The sequence below is a fragment of the Cuculus canorus genome, chromosome 14, assembly GCF_017976375.1.
Source record: "Cuculus canorus isolate bCucCan1 chromosome 14, bCucCan1.pri, whole genome shotgun sequence".
NCBI lineage: Eukaryota > Metazoa > Chordata > Aves > Cuculiformes > Cuculidae > Cuculus > Cuculus canorus.
In genome coordinates, this window is record NC_071414.1 from 5,074,692 (window position 1) to 5,087,478 (window position 12,787).

The 12,787-nt window shown below is 40.2% G+C and overlaps 1 protein-coding gene across 2 annotated transcripts in view; it reads left to right on the top strand.

Annotated features, from left to right (window-relative positions):
• SLIT3 (slit guidance ligand 3) overlaps nt 1-12,787 on the top strand; it is a 518,194-nt gene that overhangs the window by 338,106 nt on the left and 167,301 nt on the right. For both annotated transcript variants that reach the window (XM_009570808.2, XM_054079464.1), the window contains 2 exons: nt 4,751-4,822; nt 10,580-10,651. In XM_009570808.2, the coding sequence (XP_009569103.2) occupies nt 4,751-4,822; nt 10,580-10,651 (144 nt within the window). The remainder of the gene's footprint in view (nt 1-4,750; nt 4,823-10,579; nt 10,652-12,787) is intronic.

A 12,787-nucleotide genomic window follows, 5' to 3' on the forward strand; every position in this document is an offset into this window, starting at 1 on the left:
TGTTTTCTACCTGTCAGAGAGCCAATGGGTGCAAGACAGAGCCACAAAAAGGCTGTTCCTTGGTAATGTATGTCCATAAACACCTTCTGAAGCAATAGGACTGCGGGTTTTTTTTGCCTTGCAATTTGCAGAGAGGTGCCCTGTGCGCTGCTGCAGCGCTGTGGTGTAAAGGGTGATGACTGCGGCTGCTGCGTTTTTCACTGCAGAATAAGCCACAGTTTCTGACTCCATAATGTCAGGGCAGGCTTCCTTCCTTCCCAACAAGGCTGCCTCCCATCCAGGGCTGTCTTTGGGTTGATGCTTCAGTGCAGCTACCTGAACCTGTTGTGCATAGTAGAAATAAAGTTGATATTTCAAATGAAGAGGCAAGACACGGATCTGATCTACCCCATATTTGTACTAAGAATACCAGCTTTTAAGTATGATTTATTCCTCTTAAACACTGAAAATATATCCATGGCCTTTTCTTCATCAGAGCCCAAAATGTATGATAAGATGTGTAAGTCCAAAATTTGAGGTGAGTGCAAGATAATGGTCCGAGCAGCATTAATAATCCATTTACGCTCACTTCTTTGCAAGGAGGAATGATCTCTCTCAAATGCTGTGTGCTCTAGAAGTTTCCTCCTTCCTAAGAGGAAATTTCTCGCTGTGGGGCGTGCACGTACTGCTTATTTTCCTCAAACAGTCCTTAACCAGCTCCCTTAAGCAAATCCCTGCTTACAGGGCAGGAGAAAAGCGTTGCCCTTCCCAACGACCTTCACGCAGGCTGTGTGCAACCTGGCAGCTGCCAGTGTGCTACAGGTTACTGCTGCACACTGATCTGATCTCTCTCTCGGAGATTGGTTTTGGTTGTTGGCTGCCTGAGTGATGCAAGCCTGAAAGATCCCCAGCGCTGGGAGCAGAGCAATGTGATCCGGGGAGCAATCTGGCTCCTTCGCTCGCTTTCTCTCTCGTTCCCAGCGGGGAAGTTCATGACTGCCCAATGCAGAGGGGAGTTTCTGACATATCTCAGGCAAGAGCTCAGTGGCACTGCTAATAGAGCATGGCTGTCTCATTTGTAGGCTCTATTCATCTGACAGCTAAGAATTATCAGTACTGATGCTTCACTCTGGCTCTCTTTTTCTCCAAGCTAGTGATTTGTCTATGTTATGGGTAGGTAAGCTTGACAAAACATTACACATTAGCAGCTGAGACGGTGTTTGAAATGGGAAAATTGCTAGCAAACTGCTCCATTAGAGACCCAAATAACAAATTCTTTCTTTCCCTCAATGAAAGAGATAGTTAAGGTCCAAATTAATACATCTGTCTCCCCTGCTCTGCAGGGAGAATCGCTCTTCAAGACAAATGGTTTCGTTGCTCCCAAGAGTGTGAGCTGGCTCTAGGAAGGCTGCGTTAGGCAGAGCTTGTTATCCTTTGTGGTTTGCCATCCTGGGTGTGAGCAGTACAGGCGCCAGAGGAGGAGGTGATGAAAAGATTTGCACCTCAGTGAACTTTGAGATGGATTAGCATGAGAATTTGAGTGCTCATTCTTTACTCTGGGATAGGTTTTCATGTTTAGCTGCATAGTTTCCCCCTGATTTTTATTTCTTTTTTTTTTTTTTTTTTGTCTCCAATATGTTTGCTTTTTGTTCTCATTGCTGCAAAGTCATTTAAAGAGAATGGGGAGGAGGAGGACTTTATCCTGTCTAACGTCATGTTATTACAAGAAAAATGCATCTGAATCCTTTGGGCCCTCATAGTTTCCAATCTCTGAAAATATGTTAGAGAAGAGAAAGGAAATAATTTGTGTCCTTTGGTGTTGTTGTCAAAAACTCTAAAATAAAGCTTTGGGAGGCCGTTAGAGCATTGCTGTGTGTCAGAAGGGGAGAGATGTGCTTCAATTCATCTCAGCGATACAGCTGGCAGCAGGCGACATGGTGCAGTGAAATGGGTAGCTGAAAGGAGGAACAAAAGCCCCTGAGAGGTTTGAGCACGGCCAATTTATTTTATCAGTTTTGTGAATTCTACTTGTGGAGTCTTGAAGAGATTTTATTATGAAATACCAGAGGAAAATAGAGGAAAATTTTATTGAGTTATAAGAAATCTTTAATGTAGGGGATAGTAGTTCAAACGATCGTAATTTAGCCTTTTAGGACCGTGTCTCTTGCACAGAGTTCTCAAATGTATTGTGAAATTATTTGATAGTATATTCTGGTGATACACCAAAAAAATGAACTCACTGCTGTCCCTTTGCGCTAGCACGGGTAGTTTTATAGGGTATGACAGCACTTCTTAGAAGGCATGGATAGATCGTGAAAAATACGGTTTTCCCAGAGATCATGGTCTAAGTAAACTAAATAATTTTCTCTGAAATAAAATGTAGCTGTACATTTAGATTAGCCTTTCACTTTTTGGAGAAAAAAAAATGACACCACTAGGTAAGAACTCTGTTTTTCACTTCGTATGAAAGATGGCACCTCTAGCAGCAGTTTCCCATTGTATCATGAATAACAGGGGTTTATAATTAAACCTTCATCACCTTGAAATTGCCAACACCCCTTCTGGCAAAACCTAGTGCTTCCTAGAGATTTTTAATCCTGTACTGTCCTTCACGTTTATGAGCTCGGGTGAGGTGAAAGCGCAAAGTATTAATACAAATAATTTGTTTTCTGCTATTTCAGTAGTGTAACTGCATTGTGTTTTTCATTCAGTACTTCGTACTTCTGAAATACCTTCTTATTTCATGCTGCACTTTATTGAATGCTCTGAGATGAGTTAGATTTTGTGCCCAAGTTGGGGTCAGCCTGCCGACACATCGCAGTGAAAGCACATGGGTACTGCTTGTTGCTTCTCTGGTAGCATCTGCAGTACGTAGTCCTCTGACTATGTGTTGTGTGCAGTCTGGTCCTTCATTTATAAAGAGCTTCTTAAGGTGCTAAGGTGAAAATATAGCAGCGGGCAACAGCCTTGTCCATCTATTTCCATACAGGCCATCTGCTGCAAAATGTGTAGGGAAGGGTGAAGAATTCAGTGCTGCTGCAGAAGGAAGCTCTCCAAAACGATTCTTTTTCTGCATTCCTGTCCACCTTTTCTAGAAATCTCATTTTTTCTTGTTACTGGGATCTGTGGCTATTCCAATTCCGGCTTTTTTTTGCCCTTTGGGGACAGAATTTCTGTGTATCTCAACCCTTGAGTCACTAAAATTTCCTTGGAGTTTTAAGTGATTATAAAAGCAGGCTATGTTGCCCCACTCCGCTATCACTAGATTTGAGTTTCCCTCAAAGGACTGTTATGCTCTGCCTGTGTGCAACATGTGTGAACCCCCAATTTCCATCCATAAGGCAAGGGAATTGGACAGGCATGGCTCTCTTTTGTTCCTAGAAGTGCCTGCATCGCTTGGGAGGAGTTAAACACCAAGCTGGCAAGCTGACAAAAAGCCTTTATGGGAAGAGTATGTGTAGTGCTAATTCTGGTGACAAACACCCAACAATAGCAGCCTGCTGAAGCTTACAGCAATTTGCATTTCACTGTGGACTTGCCAGAAATGGAGCACTTATATTTAGACCAACTAGAAGGGAAATCTCAGACACGAATTCAAATCACAAAACAGTGAATAGATTTAACTCTCATCACCACCTTGAAAACAGACTGCTACAGAAATAAGAGTGCATGCACACTGACTGTACAAGTTAACCGTGCGAGTATCACAATATTCATGACTTAAATAGCTTCTCAGAGCATGACCGAGCTGGCAAAATATCTTATTTTCAGGGGGATAATTTTTTGTCTGTTGAAAGCACAGATCAACAGAAGGATACGCTGTGCAATCGAGAGCTGATGGGCCTTACAGATTTTCTCTACATTATTCTCAAGTCCTTTAAAAATCATAAGTTGCTTCTCCCTGTGTTTCATTTTATTTCCGTTCCTGGTTTTAAATTTTTTTCTCCCCTCTGCACTGCTACAGCAGCTCTAAATGACTGGAGTGATTCATCCTATCATTCCAGTATGGTTTTGTATTTCAGTTCTAAACCATCTCCAACCGCTGGTTTTTGCTATTAAAACTGTTTCTTTTTATGACCTTTTTTGACAAAATACACAGCATTTGAATAAGGAAGAGCAAGGTAAAATCAAATTTTGCTTTCAGTTCCGACTCTGATTGTAGAATTTTAGCTGCCATAGTCATTTGAATTTGTTGTGTAGGTATCCACTTTTACATTTCTGAATAGAAATACCTTCAGTAGCTAAAATAGGAAGATACAGTCCTTTCTTGCTCTGCTTTAGCATAGACCTCCCACTCCCTTAAAAATCTGGATTTGTATTGCAGTGAATTCCACTTTGGTTTTCTGCATGTTAATATTATTAATCTACTTATTAACCTGTCATAGCGTAGCATAGCTTTTGGTTTAGATAGCTACGTACTATTTACAACAGCTAGTTAAGGGAAACATTTGATTATTCTACTTTGACATTATTAAGTAGAATTAATATATACCTACTGGTTTTCAGGAATTCCATGAGATTTAAAGGTGCAATTTCTATAACCTGTGACTTTTTTTCTGTATACATTTGGTGTAATCAATGCGATTATTTTATCTTCTAAGTTATTTTATCAGTATTTTCTCCACTTAGTGGGTTTCAAAAGAAAAATCTGTTTTGCATAAAACCTCTATATAACTGTTTTATATTTATATTAAAAATTGCTGTCACGTTTAATCTTATTCCTGTCCAATAATTGTGTAGTTAACATGTATATTACTGTGTTTCTTTTCAGACGTTTGGAACAAAACCTCATCAAAATCATTCCCCCTGGAGCTTTTACCCAGTACAAGAAGCTTAAGAGAATGTAAGTTTTAATAAGACCAACGTGCAAGAGCAACCATGAATTTTCTAGCTTTGAGTTCAGTATCTTTATTTTAGAAACATATTGGCAATTGCTATGTTGAAATCACTAGGGACTGCACAAATAAGCTCTTCAAAGTGTAAGCAACAATGGAATTTGGTTCAGGATGCCTAACGGTGCATGAAATCCTTAATAATGCTTAATTTCACTTCCTATTATAAACTATGTGAACTAATTAGTTGTTAGTCTGTTCAAACTTCAAATCTGCTTACTTGGAAAAGATTTTAAGTTCTAGTTTTTCTTTTCTTCTCACACGTTGAGGTATATGTTTGCACCACTTCAATTTGACCCCAGTTAGAGCAGAAGTCCATGTTCTTGCAGAGCAGTTAGGATTTTTTAGTAGTACATTCAGTGTCCTGATGTTGAAATGGTTTGATTGTTTGAAGGAAAACAAAGAAACCCACTGGCACCTGTTTTCTCAGTTTCTTAATCACCAGCAGATACCCAGACAATTCTTTTCTTCTTCGCTTTTGTGATTTCTCTTCGGATCTTTAAAAAAATAGTCCTGATTTGTAGCAGCACTGCTCTGCAGATGACCTGGGCGTTCCCCCTGGTCGGTCTGTCTTTTCATTTTTAAGTGACGTAGAAGAGGTGTTGTGGCAGTATTGCAGTGGTAGAGACAATGGTAAGACAAGTAACTCCTGTTTCACCGTAGTATCAAGATGTTGGACCAGTAACTTCTACAAGTGATTCAGGCTTTGTAGCTCAGTGGTAAGACTGCCAGAAAGGTGCCTTTACAGTTCTTGTTTTCTGGTAAGAAAAATACTTACTGGAATTAAGATATTTTCAGCTCATTTCAAAGACAACAGTGGATTATCAGAAAGCAAATGCATTTGAGAACTGAAATGAGCTTGTGCTCTACCTTGTGTTTGTCAGTCCAAATGTATGAGTCTCCTAGCGCTGAAGAGCTGTAAATATGGATCTTAATATTTAACAGGTCAAATCATCATTCTTACGGAGTCTCTATTCTTCTGTCTGACTTTCAATATAGCTGTATGTATTTTTAAAGAAGTAATGTATTAGATAGTAAGACAGTAATTTCAGTGAAAAATGATGGATCCCTTTTCAGTGACCTAACTTGTAAGTTTCCCATTATTGAAGTCACTACTTAGTTCTTTCTGAGGTATAACTAATTTTAGATTTTGGCAATGTTTCATTTTTCATGATTGGTGAACTCTGATTTTACTGGAGTTGCCCAAAAAAATGTTCTTTAAGTTGAGTAGCTGCTCAACCCAATGCAGCACTTACTATGTGAAATGATTAATGTTGGAATTTCACAGCAGAATTCCATTAGCAAGTTGTGTTAACAGCTTTCTAGAGTATAATTGACATATTCATTGAGATCTGAACTCATAGTTAAATAACGTTATTGTGCCAAATGATCTGTATCAAAGCTTAGTTAATGTGACAGTATTTTGTGGAAGAACATGGGATGGATAGTTAGGCTGAAGAATGTCCCCTAACAAGCGTGATGTTTTGCCATTTGGTTATTGACCTGTCTCCATGCTAAAGTTGCAGCACTCTCAGTATTTTGACTGTTTACTGAGTATTTCCTGCAAGATTATGCAGTTCCTTTTCTTAAATTATCATAGTATCATCGTATAGTTTGGGTTGGAAGGGACCTTGTAGATCATCTCGTTCCAACCCCCCTGCCATGGGCAGGGACATCCCACTGGCTCAGGCTAACCAAAGCCCCATCCAACCTGGCCTTGAACACCTCCAGAGATGGGGCAGCCACAGCCTCCCTGGGCAACCTGGGCCAGGGCCTCACCACTCTTATGGTGAAGAATTATTGGACAACTGAGATTTGGTTTTAGGTAAGAGCCAGTTGTCCACAATAATCTTTCTAAGACTTGATATTAATAGTTTGAGATAAGAGAAGCTCCTTGGAAATGGCAGAGGGTTTGGAACTGGATGATCTTTAAGGTCTCTTCCAACCCAAACTATTCTGTTATTCTATGTGTGTATATTAAGTGTTTTATTTCCATCTAGCTGAAGTTTGCTGTCTTAGGATGTCTCTCCAGTATAGGATAGGAGAGTTATTTTGGTTACTGAGTTATAGGAAAGGAGCAGAAACCTTATGGGTCTTAGACTCAATCGTATTTGCCCACATCTTCTCACACGATGGATTGCGTAAAGCTAAACGTCTCTGTCTCATAAGGAAGATTTGACGCCTGTAGGATTCAAACACACAGTTGAATTATGTAGTCCGGGATGCTGGTTACCTTATTTTGGGGTGGATGTAACAGGTCCTACTCTGTGCTCAATTATTCGAGGGCTTCAGGTTTAAGGTCCTTGAAGGAGATACATCCCATCTTCAGAACAGAAGTTGCTCTCATTATTGCATGAAGTATCCAAGCCCAGATGTGCCATTTTGAATTAATTTACATAGCAGTTGTCCTTTAACCATAGTTCTGTAACTTCTAGCCTATGCGTTCCGAAGTTTATGGCATTATATCCCATATGGTCTTTGCTTTTCTGAGGCTTTTAACTGTAAAAGGCTTGTAGCATGAGACTAAGAGCCGCGTAGAGTACATAGAGTCGCTTTGAAAGATGTGGTTGTACCTGTCTAGCTCTGATGCTTATAGTGGCATTTCTTGTTTTCAAATTAGTTTTATCATATATTAGCAGGAAACATGTTGAGATTTCGCAGTCGTCCCAGTAGTTTTGTGGCATTGCTACTTTTGTTTAACAGCTCCTAAAAACTAAGCCATATATGACATGGATTTTTCCTGAGTACCTTTGTCAGATGAGAACAGTCCATTTCACATGTTAGAGATAATCAAGTAATCTGTTTCTAATAATGTTAGTCGACAAAGAGAATATTCACGCTATTAATAGTTTTGTATTTGGCTGCATCTAAAAATAAATCTGTTTTGTTTCAAAACCTTTTACAGTAAAGGCACTGAAGCCACACAGTCGTATGTTACACTGTGACTCAGGGGGTATCCTTGCTTCCCTGGTGTAAAGTCAAAACCAATTTGTGTCCCTAACTGGTAAGTGTGCACAGCCACCCTCTAAGGTGTGTCCGACAACCTTTTGAAGGAAGATCTCTACCGTGCTGTCAGAGGTGCAAGGAGACCGGTATGAGATGACTAATGTCTGCCTGGGAGGAATCCTGATAAGTTTATTAGATTTCCAGCTTAAGAGCCACATTTCCACTGAGTCATTCAGAGACAACCTGAACTGTGAAAATAAGCCTTATGTGATCTAAATGGACTTAATTGTGCAGGTTAGAAAAACCTATATCTCTTAGTCGTGATATAAATCAAGCACGGAATAGGATGATCTTACCAAAGTAGACCAAAGGAAAGGAACAGAAGTACAAGGACATAATTGAATCCCTTTGCCTCAGTTGAGGCAGAAGGAAATGGGACGTCCTTATCCAACAGCAGTGGAGCTTGGGCTCTAATGGAAAGGAAATAATGTGTCTAATTATCTTCTAATGCTGATTGTAGTGCATCTGCATGAAGTGAGTGAATGTCATCACCCAGCATGGCATTTATGCACGTTCAGGCACCATTAGTTATACGCTCATTAGCATCTGGACATGGGGAGAGAGAAAGAATGGAAATGTTGAAATGTAGCAAATCAATAAAACAGTGCTGAAGTACTTGTTTCAAAACTAGATTCTCCTTTTCAGATGCTTGTCATTGTTCAGCGAACTCATGATTTCATGTAATTGTAATAAGTTTTAATATGTTCCTCAATAAACAGATAGCATGGATTCACATAAGACTTCTGCTTACATTAAGAATTACTAGATAAAAAGCAGTGAATGCTGCCAGGCAGTCTAAGCAAAAATCTGTATAAAAATAAATATTCCTCCTTTTGCTGTCACAAAGTTGGCTGCTGTGAGTTGAGCTGAGGAACAGGAAACCTTCAATGAATGCTGTCCTTGTTGCCAGGATGTTGTAACAGAAAACATCAGTAGATTGCAGAGCAGTTGTTTCCTGAGCCTTATGAAAGAACAAAGCCTTATGAAAGGACCAAAGAAAATTCCACTGTATGTGGCTGGATTTGAAACCAGTTAGAGGACTTCATTAAAATTCTAAGCAGCAGAATTTGCAGCTAGAAATATGTATAGAATGGAAAACCTTCTTACTTTCTGATTCCTGAGTTCTCATTCAAGTGATGTTTAGATCCTTAGTCTGTGTCCCAGTGGCAATAACAGCGAAGATGTACACGAAATACTGTATTACTCCAGCTTCAGCTATCAGTGAAAAGCTGTGATACAACCGATACAAGCTGATACCAACTGCCAGTGCCTGCAACGCGGTGGCTGGAAGCTGTGCCTGTAGCAGAGCACCTGTTTGAACTGATCGATCGACAGGTTGGATTGCAGTGACAGTCACGATAAGGCACCCAGTTCTGAGCGGGTGGGTCCCGAGTGTGGTAAATTCAGCTCTGTCTATAGAGAAACTGTGGTGTAGTCTTTATATAGATTTGTATGATGAGTTGGTTATGATTAAAATGGAAGGATACTTTCCAAGCCAGGAGCACGCTTTCCTTTGAAAATGACAGCAGTCTTTAACTGAATTCCACTCATATCATAGCTGATACGGTGGAATGTTGCTGGGGCTCCCTGACAGGGTCTGCAACGCGATGGGTGTTCCCTGAAGTGATGCTTGTCTCCAAAGGTCCACAATTCAGATACTTGAAGGCTTTCCCTAGTCTCTGAAAACTCTGGGCAGACTTGCCAGTGCTGTGTTGACTGTCTTGTCACACCAGATCAAGGACGTGGTAGAATTTTGTGCTGCTTGTTTTCTCCAGGCCATTAAAACCCAGACATCAGTGGTCCCTCAGTGACACTGGTGCCTGCTGTGGGATCGGAGGCTGGATAGTCTGTTTCCATCCCCTTTCCCATTGGTATTAAGCAAAGATCATGTGGGAAAAGTCTTACCTCAGAAGAATGTTGTCAGCCTGAGAATTATTGATACTGTTTCACAAAAATTGAGACTAACCCTTAGTGGGACTCCCTAGGATTTTTATGGGAATTTTATTTGACTACGCTACATGTTTCTGGTATTTATAAATATGATCATCTTTACATCTCGTTTACCCCATGGTTTCTTCCTTAGCCAAATACAGTCTTGCTGCCTCAGAAGCCACTCCACAGATACCTACACCATGCTGACACCATTAATCCCACAATCTTCCTGCCAACGCTTTTCAGCTACCTTAGAACCTCTCCTCACCTTATCTGTTGTTTCACTTACAATCAAAATATAATCTTTTGTACTGCTGTGAAGTTCACCTTCCAGGCCTGCGTTTAAACCTTTATGATTTGTTATGGGCTGCCTCTCATGCTTGAGGGCTACCACACAGATTGACAAAGCGATCTCCACTATTAATAGTTTTGAAGTTGGTTTAATCAACATTTTTTTCTTCAATGGGCTACCTCACTGTTGTTCTTCAAAGCTCTTCTTAATACTCTTTCACTGTCTATAAAATGAAAGACCTTAGTAACAAGAGAGCTGCTGATTTTTTCAGTCTGTAGCCTGTTGTACTGACTGATGTTTTCTGATCATTCCTGGAATTTGCTTATCCGTGTCCTGACATAGGTCATAATTTCTCTGGGGAATATAATATTTTACTTCTCTTTTGTATCAAGTATATTCTTGACTTAAAGCACAGCTGGAAAGTTTACATCGAATACCTGTTTACAAATATTTGTTTAATCCTCCCTTCTCTTTACAGAGACATCAGCAAGAATCAAATATCTGACATTGCGCCTGATGCATTCAAGGGCTTGAAATCTCTCATTTCACTGTAAGTAGAAAATGGAGCTGAATGGGCATTTGGGGAGAGCTTGCATGTAAGAGAAATAAAAATGATAATGTGCAGTCTGGGAGAACTTATGTTTCTGTGTGCACTTGCCAGTTTGTGAGAAGCATCTAATCTTTTGTAAATGAAAAATTGGCCATGAAGGTTAGAAGGAGGAACTGTTTACACAGCTCTAGGAAGTCCTTTTATAGATGAACACCTCCAGGGTGACTGACTTGTTCACTTTTTCGAAACCAGTGTGTGTGTTGATCTACAGTACATGTGCACCTGTAGGCTAATCCGTGCCCCCCAACACATCGCACCACACAAACCTCATCACAGCTCAAACACTGTTTATTGGTGTTCACCAGGGAGGAGCTAGGGGAAATACTTCCATACTGAATTTTTCTTCCGTATAAAGATGTGAGATTGCCCTCCCCTGTAACTTTTTTGGCTTTTTTTTGCTTTTGTTTTTCTTTCAAACTAGTTAGGGAAGAACCTGAGCTTTTAAGAAAATGTTTATATTTCTTAGCTGTAAATACTACTTTATTAAGCTGAAAGAGAACTAAAATACGACTCCATGCGGAAGATAAAAGGAAGGTAGGATCTCTTGACAGCCATTCGTTTCTCTTTATAGAACACAGAAACTGTTTTAGCACCAAGTTGAATTTAATGCAGCTATATTTCAACCTAGCTACCCACAGCACTATTAAAACAGTGGAGATTTTAATGGGCAAAAGGAGCACTATGAGGTCAGAAGCTGCATATGGAGAATGAACTAGAATGGAGTTAGGAAGAGCTCCGGGCAGAGAGAAGAGGGAAAGCTCAACTGGAATGCTATTTACCTGGATTAATTTTAAATACAGTTTTAAAACATTTAGCTTATTAATATTCATATAATACAGTTCCATTTTTAAGAGTGTATTTTATTTCTAAAAGATGCCATCTTTTATTCCCTGAAACTGGGTGATTCTAACAACCTATGTAACTTGTTGACTAGTGCTAATATTAGAAGGCTATTCAGTACTGAAGTTCTATGTTGCAGTAAACTTCTGAGCCACAGTGCAAAAGGATGGGCCTTTTTTTGTGCCTCCAAAATCCAGCTGGGTGAATGCCTGAAATATATATTAAGTGTTGCTAGCCTTTGTTGGATGGTTAGGGCAGCGTTATTCAACATGCTGTGGAAATGCTCAAATCCCTCAATGCTATCTGGAAACGATTCAGTAAGAGAATGACATTTATTGAACACTACAGTTTTGGCTTAGTATAAAACTACTGCTGATTCTGCGCTACTTTCTGGTCTTGACAAACCTCCTGGCTAGGAACTGGCTATAGAGGGAAGACATTGCTACTGGGATTGACTTCCCAACTCGGGAGTTGTTCAGCTTTAGCTTATAGCTAATTCAGATACCCCCATATGGCCTCAGGAGTGGGACAGAACATATCAGAGTAGACAGAGAGGAAATGAGAATATAAACTGGGCAGAAATTTATAGTGTTTTGACTTGCACGCAGAAGCAAGTGAAATGACTGTATATTCTCTGCCCAGTCATCCAAAACGATATTTTAAGTAAATGATGTTTAAATATGTTTATATCCAAGTGGGTAAAATAGCGCTTCAGTTAATGCTGGGAGGTTGCAAGGGGGAAGGCAGAGGGCAGAGACATGAGATGCGACACAGAAAGGGCTGTATTAAGGGAACTGCCTCTGAGCAGTCTTTCCTTTGCTCAGTGTTTCCTCATCCCACAGCCACACAAAGCTGTTGTAGCACACCGTGTTTCTGCTCTCTTTGGCAGACTGTTTTTTGGGACAGTATTGAATCCAGCCTTGAAATGATCAGCCTCCTCCTCTAGGTTCAGTTGTCCATTGCGCTTGTCATTGGCCTTTACTTTCTTGTGAAAGGTTTTGCTGTTGCTCTTCGTTGCAGGTAGGTCTTACAAATGTTTTCTCTGTGCAAGAGTTAGTTCCCTCATATTTCACGACCAATCATCCCAGACCTCTGGCAGGTTCTTCCCTGCTGGTCAGTTCTGTAGTTGTTTCAGTTTCTGAGCCCTGCATGTCTTTGTGGAGCAAGATTATCTGCGGCTCTGCAGAAACCGGGTTTTTCTTAGGAAACCTCCCCCAGGTTTCTACTCCTGAGAAG